Source organism: Salarias fasciatus, chromosome 16 (genome assembly GCF_902148845.1).
Source record: "Salarias fasciatus chromosome 16, fSalaFa1.1, whole genome shotgun sequence".
In the NCBI taxonomy this organism is placed as follows: Eukaryota; Metazoa; Chordata; class Actinopteri; order Blenniiformes; family Blenniidae; genus Salarias; species Salarias fasciatus.
The window spans coordinates 17,240,764-17,259,652 of record NC_043760.1 but is presented as its reverse complement, the minus strand read 5'-3'; the positions used below and the strand labels follow the sequence as shown (position 1 = coordinate 17,259,652).

The following is an 18,889-nucleotide window of genomic DNA, read 5'->3' as shown; positions in this document are numbered from 1 at the left end:
AATAAAAATATTATTACTTCTCACTTCTGGTAAGTTCCTACAAGTATCACAGTGATTCTGATTCTATTGATTATTAAAAAGAATCATTATGTTCAGTTTGCTTGCAATCGTTAGAATTTTAAACCAATATTGTCAGTTTAAGGAGCAATTTTTTTTTGAATTAGGTAAACATGCATACATTTTTCTGTGGAAATATCTGTTTGAGTGACATTGATTGAGGGTCTGATGACAGTATTTAATCATCGAAGAGGACAAATGGAGCAAAGGAGGAGCGTTGATACCATTCTTTACGTATCTACATAATTATGAGACTATAGTTGGTTGGGACTATCAGTTCAAATATTTGCGTTTTTGAAGCATCAAGCAGGTAAAAACAATATTATCTTTCACCTGTGGTGACTTGCTTGCAAGCTGTTACAGTATTTTTGTGAATTTATTTATATCTTTGATGAAGACTTACTTGATGGTCAGGTTCATTCTTTCTAGTGCTTCTGGTTGCACATTTTAAAATTATTCTTATGAGCAGTAGACTATTTTGAGTAGATTCAACTATTTGTGAGTGTGCGATATTTACATACCATCTGTGTAACCATCTTTTTTCTCAAGAGCAACTCAGTCAAAAGAATAAGCATAGAAAGTAATCTCGATATTCCACTTCATGTAATATTTCACATTCAGTGATTTGCCCTCCGCTTGGGAGTTTTTGTTTACACATCACATCATGTGTTATCAGTTCAATAACAGTGATAAACAACCACTCACGTTCAGGTAATATAAAGACTCGAACTGGAGTACCCAGAAAAAAACCCACAAATGCAGAAGGGAGAACATGGAAACCCCACAATGAAATCCCCCCAGAGCCCAGACCTCGCTAACCACCAAACCATTGCCACATCCACATGATTTCAGCTCTGATTTTTAAATAAGAGTATTTACACTTAGTGCTCTTGGTCAGTTGTTTCACTTATGTCTTATAAATGCTCTTTTAAAATGAATGCTGGATAGGAAACTGAGTTAAGATCATATAAATGTTGACTTTTTAGGACCATCATTGAGCGAGGCTCATAAGAGAAACATTACATTAATGGCACATGCAGCAGAGAGGTAATGTCTTCTGTAATCACCAGGCGCCGTCGCCTTTATAGTCTCAGACCACTTCTTATTCAACAAGCTTGTTTCCTCCAAGCGCAAGAAAAAAATTTCAATTTTTGACAATGCGACTGCAGGCGTCTCCTCTCACAGGCAGAGCGGTTGGCGAGGGGAGAGAGTGAGAGGGAGGGAGCGAGATAAAAGGTTGGAGAGGCGTCCTGCAGCAGAGATGGTATCGCCTCTATTCGTGGGATCTGTGCTGAGAGGGGCGGACGAGGATCAGCGATGATGAAGACGTCTCTTCCAGCAGGAGCGAGCCGCCTCGCATTCGCTTTAATTAGAGCCCGGGCTGAACACTCGCACATAAAAAAAAGGGTGGAGGGTGAAGTCTTTCATGCGTTGTAAAAGGTTCAGCGTTTAACATGGCACTGTGCTAATGCGGCTTAAGCTCGGTTTCTTTTTGATTATCACAGCGTCGTTGTTTTCCAGCTATTAGAAAGGAAAAAGAAGCACCTCAGCCTGACATATCCATCCATTAACACGGCCATTAAAAGAAACTGTGTGGAACTGTTGGAAAATATGTCTTTGCACAAAGTTAAAAAAAAAAAAACAAAAATAAAAAACTGAGCCACATCTGCTGGAAAATGTTTTTAATGGGTTAATGCAGGCGTTCTTGCAGACAACAACTTCATCTCGTTTATTTTTTTGTTTTTTTTTTCCAGATTCCGAACAAAACTTCAACATCTCAACATGACGCTGAATGAGGAGTAATATCATGTAAAAATGATGCTACTCTTTTTAAATTTACAAAATCCTGGGAAGTGTCTGTGTCACACCACACTACGTACGAGACGGACTGAATAAACATGACGACCCCCTCCCCCCCCCAATTCAAACACAGAATAACATTGCCGGTAGAAGTGATGCTCAGCATCCTACAGATATCCAAGCATGTTAGAGGACATTTTTGCACATACTCAATTCATTTCATTCTGCACAATATATGTCAAATAACTGCAGATGATGAATTGTTGGAAATAAAAAAAAAAAAAAAGGAAAGAAAAAGAAACTTTGTACTTGGACACTTTCTTTTGACAATAACATGACCATGCATTAGTCTCTCCACTTTTAGTTAACCACAATATATTGAGAATATATAATATTTGCAAGTTGGCGATACTAAATGAACAAATTCTCAAAATTTCATCTATAACGGCTCACAGACGTATGATCTGGAATATGTTGTTCAAATGGGAGACTGAGTAAATACTTCCAATGTTTTAATATATTAGGGCCAAAGTACAGACACTTTTCTGTCTTACATGTTTTACAAGGATTGACACTGGGTCTTCATAATGGCAGATAACTATTTTCCCCCACAAATATGCAACAGAACAGACTTTCTTGTACATTGGTCTTCTGAAGATGGTTCAACTGTCATTTACATAGAAATGGTGCCATCAATATGGGGCATATGCATCTTTTAAAAAGTGTAAAGAACTGACCTTGCACTGAAAGTGTTCATGCTTTTTAATGTCTAGTCACAAAACGGGCTAAACATTACAAATATATAATATTTCCCATTTAGTTAAACCTTTGTTACGTTCCTATAGAACTCCATATCAAAATGACTATTCATGGGAACTAGTGCAACCTGGAGGAGGCCTGGTCTTTGTGACAAGGCAGGCACAGAGTAAAATAGACAAAGTACTCTAGAGCAGCTCCAGAGCAATGGCAGATATATTAAGGCCATTTTCAAAAATTACAGGAAAAAAAAATAAAAATAAAAATAAAAAAAACGTAGCAGGCAGCTTGGCTTGCTACCCGGGTTGAAGTGAATTCATTTAGGGCAGCAAAGCAAGCAAGCAACACCGATTGAACCAATTTTTTCCCCCCCCCAATCCATTGATGTCAGTCTTCAACGTGCCAGCCTCCCCACATCCCTGGCCAGAAAGCTCCACTCCTCTTTATTCAAGTGTTTTCCGTTTTGGTGGGAATCAGAGTGGTACCCTCACTAGTCCTTCCTTTGTAAACCCATGCTTCACACCTCCTGTAAAGTCCTGGGGCACAGTCGGGCAGTCAGGACTGTTTTAGACGCTTCCTGGGAAGACCGAAGGGCGGGCACTGCGCCGAAGCCAGGGCGCGGAAGGCTTCGGCTACCAAGTGAGGATGGGACTGGATCATTGACTTCCAGCCCGCGGTCTCCATTATATCCGTAGCATGACTGTAAGCACAGACAAAATGACGCTCAGACATGATAATCTGCACATTAAAAATCAATAAACAGAAATGAGATTGTAATGACAAAGCAAATAAGGGGGGGATTTGATTTGTGAGCTGCATGATAAACTTGGAAGCGGGCCATTAAGTGCTCCCTGCATACATGCGCAAACTGAAATATAAGATGAGACCGTCTTCACGCCGCGAATGCATCGAAAAGTTCGACGTTTCAAGGTGTCCTATGAGACTGCGCTACATCATCTGCGAGAAAAACTTCCCACAGCGACCACCTCCCTCCTGCTTAAAATTCTACCAATATTCCATTTCCAGGGTTTATCCAAGTATGAGTCTATTAATAACTTGGATACAAAGATATGGAGCTTCAAACTGAAAAGGCAAATAGCACTCTGTCTGCCTGAGCTAAAACAATGAATTCTAATGCATCTGGTTGGGGGAAGAGATAAGGGCGTGTTATTAATCTTGTGTCACATATATCAGCTAATTACATACTTGCTATTCCAGTTCTTTCCATCTTTACAGCCCAGCTGTCTCAGGACACTGCACCTATGGCAAAGAGATAAAAAGGTAAGCATTCAGGGCTGGTAAACAGAAATGGCAGCAGGAATTTATCACCGGAGGTTTTTTTTTTTTCCGCCCCTTTTCTTTTTTTTTTTCTTTTCTTTTTTTTAAGCGATACTTGCCTGTTGATAAAATCTATGGCTTGTGCTTTGAGCTGCTCGGCACTGTGCAAGTCAGCCAGGATGAGGGTGTCGGCCACATTCTCCACTGAAAGGCTGTTGCACAAGGCCTCTTCACACATGACCTTTAAACGCTCCAGAGCATACTGGGGGTGACGGGGGGGAAAGTGGAAGGAGGACGCAGACGGAGAGAGAGAAGCGGTTACTGCCTGGATGAGAGGCAACTCCTCACTATTGTAAATACACACCGAAAGGTTTAATCATTACATCTCCACCAGGAACAAGACGAAGTAAAAAAAAGCTTCCGAAATGTCTGGTCAGGCTCTGCACTTTAAAATTACGACGACTCACTCTCACTAATTTCACCACATGACATATGTTATACATCACTTCAACAATGATTAGGTTCATTCTGAATGGGCAATTAAGGTGGTCCCTCAACCCCCTGTTCGCTTCAGCCTCATCCATCAAGTCAATGATCAGTACGATATTCATGATACACTTGGCTCGCCCTGAAACACGGGAAATCGCAGGAGTGAATTGGTTAAAGAGGGAAATGATTTGGGAGATTTAAAGAAGCTTCATATCAGCGACTGCAGCAGCTCAAGAATCTCCACTTTAAAAGCTGCATTTCTTATCAGTGAATGTCCTTTCTTGTCCGTCATTTGCATCACCGCCGCATGGTACAGTCGGGAACTCCTCTCAACAACAATGCCTTGAATGGAGAGTTAATGATCCAAAACATTTCGTGCTTTAATAATGCTTCCATATGTGAAGCGAGAGACAATAAAGGCTCCTGATGAGCACAAAACGCTGCATCACAATACTGGTAAAGTATGTATTCAGTTTTACAATGCTTAAATAATAGTTGCAATTGTATTTTTGCTTCAAATGTGGTTAATGACATTCACATTTTTCTATGCTGTTCGCCACAATGAGGACATACGGGGGGATGCACGGCGCCCATAAGCCACCAGTTCAACAAACTAGAGGACAGACTGACTGACCAACAGACAAGAGTTCAGACTTTGAGGTGTTTTTCATTGTGTTATTGACAGAGTGGGTCTTAAAAAGTCTGTCAGAATATTTTTACTCGTCTTAAATGTTGTCATTTTTTTCTGATGTAATCTTGTCACGCTGCTACAGCAGAAACCTTCCAAATAATAGATTTGCCTTGCAATTTATCATGAACTTCCAAATTGCCACCAAGTGGAAATCTGCAACATTTTACATATTTTAACTTCACAATAAGCTACAAATATGTATGAACATTTTGGTCCGTGAGGCAACGTTACATTTTTTTTAACCTTTGCGCCATTCAGATTTTACCATCGTAATGTTTTCAATTCTGCACAATAATGAGTAGATCAGAGATGAATCATCAAACCTTCCAAAGAGAAGCACAGCATTCTTGCTGAAAATGTGGAAAAATCGTGGAAGAACAATTTGTACAATATCTGACGAACCGGTCAGGACTTACACTGTGTCAAATTAGCTGCAGATAAAAAAAATTAAAATAAAACATACACTGTGACCTACACCTTACTAACTTGTCAACAGAAGCACTGTTCAGTGATATGTGGCTGAATGTGACGCCATTCGTGATCATCCTCTCACGGTTTAAGGGACAGATTCTACACAGCAGTAACACTCAGACAACAAACAGCCAGCATAGAATTAAAGTTTCAAAGTATGACATGGTGATGTGTAAATGAGAGGCCTGGGGAACTGACTTTATCTGCAGCTGCCAGCAAATTGTCGGCCATCTTTTCCAGATTGGGGGCCTTCCCTGTGTAGATGAAGCCCATCATTTCCTTAAAGACATCTGGATCCACGTCACTGATGTCCACACGATTCTGCAAACACAGACACGGATTTCCTGCATTTCGAGAGCTCAAGCTTATTTAAATGCAGCACAGTAGTTTCAGACATAATTAGACAGGCCACGTTAAAGTGGAGAAGCAACACGATAAGCAAAGCGAGGGAAGCGTGACAAAGAAGCCGTTCTTACCTTTTTACTCTCCTCCATCTCATGTTCAAACATAGCGTTAAAAACCGGAGATCTCGCTGCCAAAACGATAAACACACCATCACGTTAGGAGAACTAAACAGCAAGAAGAATAATCAGGCACACAGCATTTCCTCTGCATGCACCACTTTACGCTTAGCGAGGATTTCCGCTGCGCCGTCACTTGGTCTAATGGATACGAGAACAGAGTCTGTCTCTAAACCACCTGGATCCCCACAGTGATCTGGGTCAAGCAGGGCCAAGCACGTGGAGCGCGGTGGATTAGCACCCACTACACATGCAGACTGCTGCAAATCAAGCCCGGACCGCAGACCCTCCGCAGCCTTTCCAGGTGCTTGTGGCTCCCCACAGGAGCACATTAAAAAAAAAAAAAAAAAAAAAAACAGGCACAAGTGTCTCTTTCTAGTGTCACTTCGGGGACTTCTCTCCAGCTCGCTGCCTGGTGAAGGGTTTTGAGTTTGTGGAGGTGGCGACCTCTTACCTGCCAAGATGGATTTGTGGGCTTTGAACTCCTGCCCCCCCACGTAGAGGCTGCAGTCTGTGAAGCGTGAACACTCCCACAGGTTCCCCAAGTCGTCAGACAGCTGACACTCAGGCACCTTCAGCATGTTCATGTTGGACTGGCCCGAAATGTTCACAGAGTCCTGCACGACGCTCACCTGCGCGCACACACACACACACACACACGGGAGCAGATTGAAGTCAACATGCCGACGCAGCCCAGCAGCAGGCAGGCGGATCGCGTTGCATCAGGAAACAATCTCATTTATGGCTAATTTGCCGCTTTAAATGTATATTTTTCCAGGCTGGGGAACTTCAAGTGGGAGGAACTGTTGCTCCTGAAAACACAATCACTTGAAACCAAAATTAATTAACTCCGCTGACAGGCCTAATTGAAGGAAAAAGGCATTTTGTCTTTAATTTGAATGCAATTTGTTGATCAAAGTGGCAATTTCCCAGAAATAGTCGAATCTCGCTGAAACTGCTGGCTGGCGCGTTCAAATTCTGGCAGTATTCAGCCCATCGAATTTACATCAAAATTCATTGACACTTCATTTAGCTCGTCCCCCCCGAAAGAACATTTTAGAGACATTCATTCTTCCCGACAAGCCGAATTTAATTATTTCCAACACAAGTGTCTCTGTCAATGATGTAAGACAGGGGAAGGCATTTTTCTTGCTCCCAGTTTTCTATCACTTGACATGAATCCGAAAATGATGTTACACTTTGGCAGATACTCGGGAGTGTATCTGCTCCAAGAAGTGAGAGACGAGACGCGCTAAAGCAGTGGTGTCAAACTCCTCTCAGTTCAGGGGCCGCACAGGGCTTAATTTGATATAAAAAGGGACCAGATCTGTAAAATGAGTGGATAATAACCACTGGATAAGAACAACTTGAAATGTCTCCTTTACTTCAGTGGACAAAAACACAAGTACAGAATGTTTTTTAAATTAAATCAGTTTTTGGAAAACCTCAGCAAGTTGCATTTTTTTAGAGAATAAATAATTACATGTTCAACATTATTATGCAAGGTTTCAATGTCCTCTCTGGTGTGCAATACAGCCAAATGTCCAAAAACCGTCTCCTCTTTCTGCAGTTTGTATGTTTTCATGAAAATTAGAGGCTTCTGAATAGGGCTGCACGATTTTGACAAAAAACCTAATTGCGATTTTTCTGACCAATAATGCGATTGCGATTCGATTTGCGATTTTCACATTTTATTCTGTCAAATGCAGAAAAAAGCTAAAATTATGGTTGGAAAAATTCTTGTTACTTTTACATGGTCTTGCTCAAGTTGACACAGAAAATAACCTAATGTAAACTGACAATTGACAAAGCATCAGGCAGCGGCAGCCGAGACGCCACCATGTGTGTCTGCATCACGTTTGGGAAAAAAAAAGAAAAAAGAAAAAAAGAGTGCGTTGTTTTAATGAAATAACAAAATAATCAAAACACAATGCTGTCAAAATTGTAATTCAATACTGGTCTTGCTTGCATGGTTCACAGAAAATTACTTAGACAACAGTTTTCAACGTGAAATGAATTGAAATTAAAAACTAGAACCGCAAATAGGCACCACTGTGAAACCAACTTCAACTTGCAATTAAAAAAAAAACAAAAAAAAAAAAACAACTCACCAGCCTCTAAAGATAAATGGTAAAAAAAAAATGAATCCTTATTGCTGTAATATTCTTAGATCACACTCAGTTTAGTAATCCTACTCTGGGTCATCTTCCCTCACATTATTGGGCTGCGCTTCATGTTTTCATGGAGAGAGATGAGAGCATCCACATGCTGGATGAAGGTTGGAGCTGTCGGGTGATCGGGTGAGAGAGAGAATAACCTACGACTTGTCGACGTTTCTGTAAGAGGTGAGTCTCAAGAGGTGAGTCTTCAGGTGTTGGTACAAATTAGACGTGTTCCCTCTGGATCTGGCTGCTGCACGGCGACAAAAATCTGCATTTGGCTTCACATCGTTTTTTTTTTTAAACCCAAAGTAAGTCCAAACAACTGAACTACGATTCTTTTTTAATACCAGCTGCTCCGCTCCCTCTTCTGTTGTCATCTCAGCCAGTTTCACACCGTGAACGAGTCGCACTGAAAACTTTTTGCTCCTCACGACACCGCAGTGCACACGTGCAGGGTTTGTTGTTAGCAACCTGACGCTAGTTAGCTGCAGCAGCGCAGTGCATACATACTTGCTTCCTGTTGTCATTTCTGATTGGCCGGTGGCCTGGAACGCGAGACTCGAACGTTTTGATTGGCGGATAGGTCTGTCACTCAAATGCCTCGAAAAACCTCAGCCCTGTGCAGTTCGGTTACCGCAGGAGTTAAAACCTCAATTTCGATGAGGTGTGGGTTAATCGTGCAGCCCTACTTCTGAAACACATCACGACTTTGACTCTGCAAATCAATAGAAACCCTGGCCTGCCACAGTATTTCCCTTCAGGTTGATGTTTTCATAAAGTTATCACAGAATACTTTTCCTCGATCGATGAAACGGCTTTCAGGCCACAACCAACCCCCATGCAGGCTTACTTTGGTCCACAGTCCACATGTTTGACAGCAATGTACAGAGGTTCATTAGATGTATTAGATGAGTGAAATGGTTTTAAATATTACAATGTTTCTGCAATGATGTTTGTCCTTAAATAACTAGCAATACAGATTAGACCATGAAATATATTTAACTGATGGTTGTTGTTTGTTTTTTGCCTGTTTTAAGCCAGTTTATTCTGTCAACAAAAGTTGAATCTGACTGTGAAAAGCAAAACACTTCAACTTTACTGAACAGCAACTACAGCAACAACAAAAAAACCACAGAGGCAATGCTGACGAGTTTTTGGCTCTCTATTTAGTTTTCGAAAGTCCACTCTGACTTGAACCACAACGTAAACACACAGTAAAAATAACCTCAGAATTCTAATAAAGAAGCAAATGAATTTAAAAAAAAAAATTAAAAAAAATTACTTGAAATATTTTCATATAGGTTGTCCAAAACAATTAAGAATGTCACTATAATCGTATTCAACATGTCATTTAAAATCATAAGCTGCTGCAGAGAATGTCCAAATTGTTCTAATCTGCATTTCAATAGCCAACAAGCTCCAGTTTGCCAACAGAGGATTGTTCTCCTACATACTGTGCAACATCGACATTTTGCACGGGTTAATTTAAATGAATGGTTACTATTGACAACACAATCAAATGCTTTTGAGAAGAGTATTTTGGACCCAAGGACAATTTAAGCTACGCAACAGCAGCTTCCTGTGTGAAAACATTCTGTGTTACAATCAAAGTTAAAATCCAAGAACCAGGGCGGCTCAGCGTTACCGGTAATTTTCAGGTAAATGTAAAATCAACAGTTGGGATCGATGTGCCGGCCGCTCTCTTACCTCACAGAACAGGGTGAGCTTGTCGTCTGGTAAAAGTCCGTTGGCTTCATCAAGGAGAAAATCTCTTCTTATAAATTTTTTGAAGCCCCAGTCTTTGCCCTGGACAAATCTATATGCTCTTTGGCTTTCTGTGAACACATGGAAAGAAACAGAAAGGCCAGGTTGGCGATATGAAGTAGAACAGGAAGAAAAAGAAACTGGAGAGAATGTCGCGTATTGGTTTTGGTACTCACCCATCGCTTTCGTCTCTTCTCTTTTAGCATTCAGCAAAGAAAACTTGAACTTTGCTCTGACTTCACTTTTTGGACAGCTAACAAGAAGTAAATACAGTGACAGGTAATCTTTGCTTTCATCGTCGAGTCCTTTCGGATTGACTCGCAGACACCTGGCGAGCAAACGCACACAAACACACAAAACGCCGTGTATCAGTAATCACACAAGCTCCACGAGACACTGCAGCTTTCATCACGTTTGTCAAAAAACAGCCTTCGGGGGGAGATTTCTGCTGCTCCGAGGGGGCTGCGAGGATAATTATCATTTACGTGCAGAGTTTTCACACTCGCACAAAAACAAAGCCTTTCCAGTGCCATTCATAGCTTCAGAGGAAAGAAAATATAAAGAAACTGACAAAAAAGAAAACAAAAAAAGTCAAGGTGATTTGTAAAAGAATTCTTTACAGTACGAACCACTTCATTTTGTCGTTGGGGCCAGAGGAGAACGTTGAGCTCTTCAACACCTCCCCCATTTCTTCTCTGCAAAAGCTGAAGTTGTTTATGGTCCACATGTAGGAAAACTTCACAACTTTGACCTGAATCAGAACACCACCACACAGGAGCGTCATAACACAGCAACACCAGTGCTTCTTGATCACAATTTACAGTGTGGATCCACATTTAACTGCTCTTAGGACTTTTCAAGCCAAAATTCTCATGAAGTGAAACAGCTAAAACTTCCCCGCTTATCGTCTGCAGGCTTACTTCAACGGTCAAAGTAGGAATACGAGTTGACGAGAAGCGCTCATCAACGTGACCGCACACGCGGACGTGACACGGCGAGGTCACTGGCGTCCATACCTGTGTGTAACACCAGCTCTCTGCCACAGGTCCACTTGACATCTCCCCTGGAGGAGGAGGGGTGGGAACCCGTGACATCCCCGGCTTCCTGGTACCACTCGCTCACGTCCTTAAAGCTCTGATCGGGCCCAGAAAACAGGAAAACTAAATGTTTTAAATAATATAGAGGATACATTTCACCCTGTATGCCAACTGTTTCAGGAGAACAAAGTAAAAATTGGAATCGAATAAAAATTCTCATATCCCCAACAAAGTTAGACTTAAATAAAATGAGCTTCTGTCTGATGACGGCATTTACATGCACAGCAGAGAAGCTCGTGCAAAGCTGGTCTCCATCTGATTTATTGCAAATGCGATATCATCTGAAGGCATCAATGAAGAGCAGCCAAAATATATGAATAAAACCCAAAACAAGACCATCAATCAGCAGTTCTGTTTGGGCTGCTGAAGTTATCAAAAACCTCTCTGACTGAAGCTGCATGTGCAGCCTATCTGAGCCCAGCGGTCAGACTGAGCCATGAAAACCTCAGAACGAGACTCTGAAAGGTAAACTTGGATGAACTTTCCAAGGGCTACAAGACAATCACACAACATGTGATTAAAAAAACAACACTTACTATTGCAACTTTGATCAATACAAACATCTAAAAAGTCTTTGAGATTTGAAAGAAGTGCTCTCTCCGTCAGCTATTAAACATTTTTAATGACTTACTCACGTTTTCTACATTAATCCATTTATTACACTTCCTTATTGAATCTGCATGTTTGTACATAGTAGAAAACTGTAATCATGATTTAATGCAGTTGTATGTATATTGCATCTGTTGGTGAATTTGTGAGGTGTTGTGCAGGCCTCATGTAAACAGCGTTAACGTGATCAAACTTTATCAGATGACGGCAGCAAAACCGCCGAGATCAACACACCTCGGGCTGCGCGATACACTGCAGATTTATCACGGTCACATTATTAACATTCACAATGTAGACGTCGCAAAAAGGCTGACTGGCCTGCAATAAACCAGGACGGCATGCACCGTGCGTTCAGGCACTGCTTGTCAGCACATGTGCACAGACAGGTGGATCCCTGCTCGACCACAATGTCTTCATGTCACTTTAAATGAAACCTTGTGGCAAAAGGCCAAAAGTCACAGGCAGTAAATCAAGGAAAGATGAGTCAATCCAAACAAAACAAAATCAACAAACTGTAGATGTGTTTGTGATAAAAAAAAAAAAAAAAGAAAAACTTTTTGGTTAAAATTAGGCTCAACAAGAGAAAGAGCACTGTTATCTGGAAGAACAAATCCAAAAAACATAGATAACAACGAACATCATGCAGCTCAAACCGTTCCCCAACAATCCCATGTCTTCATGCACGGATCGCTGTTTATCTGAGATACACAGAGATAAACTGAAGCAATGTAGCCACAACATGAGAGACAAACAGCAGCAAAAAGTCGAAAAAGAGCCACTTCTAGAGTGGAAATGAAACGAAACGGTCCACACAGCTGAAGTCATCTTTAAAAACACCAAAACTTTTGAAAATAAAGTTAGAGCCTGACATCACTACATACATACTCTGAAAGACATCCTATGATGGACCGAGACATGTTCACCAGAATTTCTTCAATTATCCACCTTCTGGAGAGCACTGATGACTTCGACCTTATTACTCTTACTTATGACCATGATGAGAACGACTGAAGAGCACTGCTGATTCAAATAATCCTATAAAGCTGCTGATGAGATGTTTGAATGTTGTAATGTCCAAATTTGATGAATGCATTGCCATTTTTTAATCAATTCAATTCTATCTTGACGATCACTTATTGTAAGGACTCAAACCAATCAGGAACGATGCGGACGCCTCTAACTTTGCATGGCTTTAAATGTATTAATGAACAAAGAGTAACTTAAAAAGGAAAACTGTCGACGTCAAACCCTGTGCAGGTAAAGTTGGAGAATGTCCCATCATGTTTCATTTGGAACAAAAACTGTTCCTGTGACAACACAGAACCATTTCACTCAAACAGCACGAACGTTAGAACCACAGGCTGAGACAGCTAACACGAAGCCTGGCATGTTGACACAGGTACATGCTCACCAGTGCTGAATCACATTGTGCTTTTCACATCCCTCCCTCGGGTGACACTAAAAGAACAAATCCTCTTTCAGACAGTCAGGATACTTCAGGTTCACTTTCTCAGTCAGCAAAGATTAAATTTTCTGTAAGTAGGCCCCATAATGTCACCCATTTCTTAAAAAAATGGCACGCAATGCAGAACAATGTCATAATAAAAATCCACAAAATTTCCAAAACTTCGAATGTGCCACACGCAAAAGAAACAACAGCTTAAGAAGCAATCACAAAAGCATGAGGATTAGCAGATGGACACGATGAAAATGTTAAAAATCCAGTTCTTCTGCCAGAGATCCTCCCCGGGGTTCGTGTTTTCTGTGTGTCATTGTTCTGCAATTTGATTTCCTGCCTCTTTGAGTAACTTTGACAAAACATCAGTTATTCTGTTTAATCTGTCACTTCAGGTACTGAGGTTAGAGCCAGAAACATTTAAAAATAAAGACACTGTACTTTAATCCAGACAACATGCCCATATACCCCATGATGGCTCTGTTTCCACACTTTCAGCATGAATTACAGTCTATGAATGATTGGTGGAGTGCACAAAAATGTAAATAAACCTGGAGCTAAATATGCACACGTGCCTGCAGTGACTTGCAACTTCAACAACCTTGTTGAGCAGTCTGAATATGAAATCTGAAAACTCTGCCAGGTCAAATACATTGAAAATCTTCAGATCACCTCGTTAATGTTGAAATGTGTAAAGGTGGAGCTCTCTATGGTTTCACAGGATCCTTCATGGTCCCATCTTCATGACACACTACAGAAGAAGACAGAAACAGACATTAGGCCTGAAAATATGACCTGATCAACTCAAGGAAAAGTCACTGAAGCTTGGCAAGAAAGGTTCAACTGGGATTTTAACCAAAGAAATCAAATCGCTGAGAAAGTGAAACAAGGAGAGAATTGGAGCTGAGAAATGACTTCAACGCTACGTTATTAAAAACTGAATGCATCACATCACAATGGGAATACAACACCGTTAGCCCACACTGGCTGTTCAGTTTTACGCTTTCTATTGAGCTAAATGTAACAAAGGAAGACTTGGGGTGCAGTGTATGGACGATTTCTCATTCAAAAAGCGCTAGTTTAATCATAGGAGTCCAGAATTCACCTGCAACTTTGTGAAGCTAACACATTAGCTGGAGTTGTGCTAGCTCGCCTTCAATACAACAGTGATGATGCTATGCGGACAGACATTTCACTAGCTAGTTTGTATTAGCTCAAAGTTCATTCGTTTATGCTTACCTTAGCTTTAATGCTACATGGGATGTACATGAAGCAGTCAAGAATAAGTCAGAATTAGAGCAAAAGCCTGAACATGTTAGCGAAACATCAGCTAAAGTGTCAACACTAATTTCCAGATCATCATCAACACCGCTTCACGTTCAGGCGTCTTCCAACAAGACCGACTTCACCTGAAATATGTAAAACTATAGGAAACAATAGATTTGTGTAGGGCGCTTAGTCGTCTGATAATCGTATTCGCGAGATTAATAATAACTTCACGTTAGCCTTAAGACCGTAAATACAGCGATCAGCTAGCGTAATAGACAACACATTAGCAATCAATCTGTCCGCATACCACACAACAGGCTTACATCAGTTCCCCCCAGACGTAGCACCAACTAGCCGGTGATGCCCCAAGTTTAATCGGTAGCGTGTTGTTTAGACAAAATCATTTGCCGGTGGAAAAACAAAGGGCCTTCCCTCTCCTCAGTGACGAGATGCTAACCGAGCTAATGCATTCTGCTACTGGGAAGACAACATCGGCTAACTAGCAGATAGCCGCAGCTAATCTCTGCACTGACTGCTCACAAAAAGTTTAAAAAGACGTGGTGGTGGCGTACCTTTCAGTTTTATACTCCCATATACACCGAGTAACGCATATAGCTTTGTGTTACACTTGCTCCTTTTACCGTCCGTCACTTTGAACTCTTTTTCATTCAGTCTCTTCACAAGGTTTCTTTGTCTAATTTATATCTGAGCTAGCTTACAGTTGTCTAGCTGGCTGCTAGCTTGACAAGCTAGGAAATATAGCTACTGCGCATGCGCGGAACTGTTCCGCTCCATCTCGTAGCCAATAACAATGATGATTAAAAAAAGAATACAAGGAAGAGTTTAATTTATGATCTTGCATCGAGCACAAATTATTAATCAACGCTTTACTGAAATAACGAAATATAAACTAAAGAATCTATTCTGAAATAGCCAGGGCACCAAAGACTTTTTCAAACACAAAGTTGATGCTCCTTCATTAGTGAGACACTGTCTGGGCTTCATGTTTTCACTCACAGTGTAGGTTGTGCAAACTTCCTAAATGTCATCTGCTCTTCTGGCCTATGCAGCATCATAATGTCCATAAACTCCAACCGGCAATGTTTCACAGACACTTCAGTGATCTTGCAGCTAAGGCAAAAGCAAATATATTTCTGTAGCACTATTCAGACACAAGGCAGTTCACTGTGCTTTACAGGGAAATGTAGGAAATGCATTGAACAAAGCCATTTAGATTCTTATTATTAAGGGGTAAAGATTCAAAATGAATAAACAATAAAAAAAGCAAACCATATAAAGGAGAACAAGTAACTTAAAACTTTCTGAAGATAAAGACCATGAAATAAGTAAAATATTATCTATTGGAAATCCCAAGCAAATAATAATGTTTAAAGGTCTGTTTTAAAAGAAATGAGTGAGTCAGCAGGAAGGTTGCTCCACAGGTGAGAACCTAAAACCAGCTCCATCTTGTTTGCTTCTGATTTGGGGAACATTAAACCGCTTCCTGAGCACCTCAGGGGTCTGGATTTTTCATATTCTACAAGTAAATCTGAGATGTATATAGGCACAAGACTGTTTAAAGCGTCATCAACCATAAGTAAAACGTTGAAGTCAATCCTTTGACACAGTGGCAGCCCACGCAGAGACTGAAGCAGGTATAGATGCTTTACTCTCTTTATGTTGGTGAGTAGAGGACCCTGGATGAGCTGCAGTAACAGACGTTTTACTGAGACCTGTAAGCACACTGTTACAATAATCCAGCCTACTGAAAATTAAAGTATTAAGTTTCTCTGAATCTATGTTATGGAAAAAGTGAAGTGGTTTTTCCTCTTCATCATTACATCACAACAGTTTTTAGGTTAAAGAAAAATAATAACCAATTATTAAGAAAAAAAAACCCCTATATAATTTCCAAACACAGAAAGTCAACACGATGATGATCTCTGATAGAGAACTGGAAATGCACAGGGAGTGGGCATGCAGACTGTTGTAACAAAATTACAAATTAACTCTGTATAAGGCACCTATTGAAATACCATAAGAGTTCTGTCCCACAGTAATTCAGTCCTTTAAAATCAGTGGGAAGCAGACTTCTGTGCTTTTAAGATATGGTAAAAAGCATAACGCGGATCAATACTTAAACACATTTCACCATTTCTAGCTTAGAAAGACTCTAAACTGGATGCATTTCTCACTTCCAGAGAATGACTGGCTTCATTGTATTATTTGAACCAAACCAATCTGATTATAACTTCCACAAAACATTTAATTTTTATTTAAAAAGTCAGACTCTTTTTAGTGTGTCCAGTTCTTTGATCATGCAAAGTTTTTCATAGTTTATTGACAATATTCTGAATATAAATATTGATAACTAGCAGCAATAAAAGAAAAATATTCTTATTTCCATGTGGGGCTGCAGTGTGGTTATGTAGTTAGCCCCATCGGCTCATAGTGAGAGTCCAGATGATACAGGCATGTACATAACATAGAGGTATAATAACTTTATAGTGATGGTGCACCTCCTTCATAGACTGGAGAGACAAAAAAAAAAATTCAAATTAAAACGATATAATTTAGTGAGTACACAATAGATTAATCTCCAAGCATCAGCTCATGCTCGTTTTTTTCTTCTTTCTTTCTCCTTCTGTCTGCTTCTGGTATTTCTCATTTAGCAAACACAAAGCGGCTTCTGGTCAGCCATTCTCTAAAACAATACTCTATAAAGGCTCCCTGTAGGCCCGTGATAACTAATTCCCTCTCAGATGGACGGACACAATCCTGCAGAATGAGCAATAAACGGCCTCCTCTGCACCACTTTAGTGTCACCGATGGTACGGTCTTTGAATCTTCTTCCTCTTTTTTTTTCTTTTTTGGGCAAAAGGACAAACAGACAAACACCTGAGTCAGTCTGGATTCTGGTCGGATGCGCTGTAAACACTGTAAGCAACAAAATGTCACGTTTTGCTGCGCACATCAAATGTTCTCCACATCACAGCGATGATACACTGACCCATCTTGAAGTAGAAAGGATGGCTGATACGATCGCCGCTGAGAAAGATAGAGGAATCCTTATCGAAATTTTACATCAGTTTAATTTAAGGGCAGAGAAACGAGGCGATGCTGAGTGTGTCCACAGGCAGGAACAGCAAAGCTCCGGGGGTAATTATTCAGCCTCTTTGTGTCTGATTGTGGAGCACATTGTGTGAAACCCCTCATAATACCACATTAAAAGCTGGTTTTTATTTTCTGTTATTGTGTCTACTCTCCGTTATCCACTGCAGCCTTCATTCCTGAGACCTTACTTCGCATGAGCTCTCAGGATGATCCAAAAAAACACAGCTTACATCTCACACATGCTAGAAAACTTAAAGAACCTTCCAACACAGGCAGACGGATCACTGCGTCACTGTACAGCTTTCTAATCATTATTAATGCCATGATGAATTTCCTGATTTCAGGCTGCTGCTTCAGGTGATTGACGTGAGATTTGGGACAGACTGGCTGGATGCACTTTCTGACACGCATTCATCTGAGTTGATCAAGACAGATAGCGCCCCTCTAGTGGATCTTTAGGGCAGTTTGAGGTTAGGAACTGTTTTTAGGGACAGATAGGCGTGGTTTGTCGACGTTGTGATTCAAAGCAGCGGAAGTGTGCCTTCCTCACTTCAGGAGTACCACCTTCCCAATAATGACACTGATGGAATAATTTGATGGACTGCAGGGTCCTACTTGGAAAATAGCCACCTTAAGCATTCACATAACAATTATTCATATTCTTTTTAACAGTATTCAACAAACCATAAATCCACATATTCCGATTTCAATAATATCTACTAATATTTTGCAACATTTTTACAGTTAAAGCCATGTTCTGTTTGGTTTAGCTGTTTAAATAAAGGATGCTGCTGTAGTCGCGGCAGCGTGGAGTCCTCTGTATGTTATTAGCACCCAGCACCCGTTTCTTCTCCATCTCTTGATTTGATGTATTCATCAGGTATGAATAGCCCTCAATATCAGTATCTCCTTCAACAATGTGTGTGCGTGTGTGTGTGTGTGTGCGAGAGAGACAGTCTCCTGCTTCCCATCTACAATACTGTGCTAATTAAAGGGATCTCAAACTTCCACTGATATTATTCCTGACAAGCATTCAATGCTTTCACTGATGGAGACTGATAGAGACTCAACTTATGAGCAGAAGAGAGGCGGGGGGTGGGGGTGGGGGGGTGGGGTGGGTGTGGGGGCGCTGTTACAAGACGAGGCCCGCTGACCTTATCAGACGAGGTCGTACACATGTCAAGGCAAAATTCAGACTGTGATATCAATCACTCGTCCCCCATTGTCTTGGAAATAGTCATAATCCTGAACAACAGAGAAAGCGGAATGACAAAAATCCCTGAAATGGTAAAAAAAAAAAAAAACCTAAGTAATAACATACATTATTCATTAAGTGGAAATGTAAAGAAGCGGTT

General features: G+C 40.7%; 1 protein-coding gene across 2 annotated transcripts; it reads right to left on the bottom strand.

Moving 5' to 3' along the window:
* Positions 1 to 1,810: 1,810 nt before the first annotated feature.
* Positions 1,811 to 15,166, bottom strand: spopla (speckle type BTB/POZ protein like a). Of its 2 annotated transcripts, none has more exons than XM_030112194.1 (12): positions 14,993 to 15,166; positions 13,824 to 13,902; positions 11,006 to 11,123; positions 10,619 to 10,740; positions 10,166 to 10,317; positions 9,933 to 10,060; positions 6,518 to 6,695; positions 6,019 to 6,074; positions 5,741 to 5,863; positions 4,011 to 4,153; positions 3,820 to 3,873; positions 1,811 to 3,313 (listed from the first exon to the last, which is right to left on the bottom strand). In XM_030112194.1, exons 3-12 carry the CDS (start codon positions 11,081 to 11,083, stop codon positions 3,169 to 3,171), a joined length of 1,179 nt encoding a protein of 392 aa, XP_029968054.1. In that variant the 5' UTR covers positions 11,084 to 11,123; positions 13,824 to 13,902; positions 14,993 to 15,166; the 3' UTR covers positions 1,811 to 3,168. The 2 variants fall into 2 exon arrangements, with proteins under 2 accessions (XP_029968054.1, XP_029968055.1); XM_030112195.1 differs by lacking the exon at positions 14,993 to 15,166 and adding an exon at positions 14,744 to 14,881 and having other exon boundaries at positions 3,169 to 3,313.
* Between the last annotated feature and the right edge of the window lie 3,723 nt (positions 15,167 to 18,889).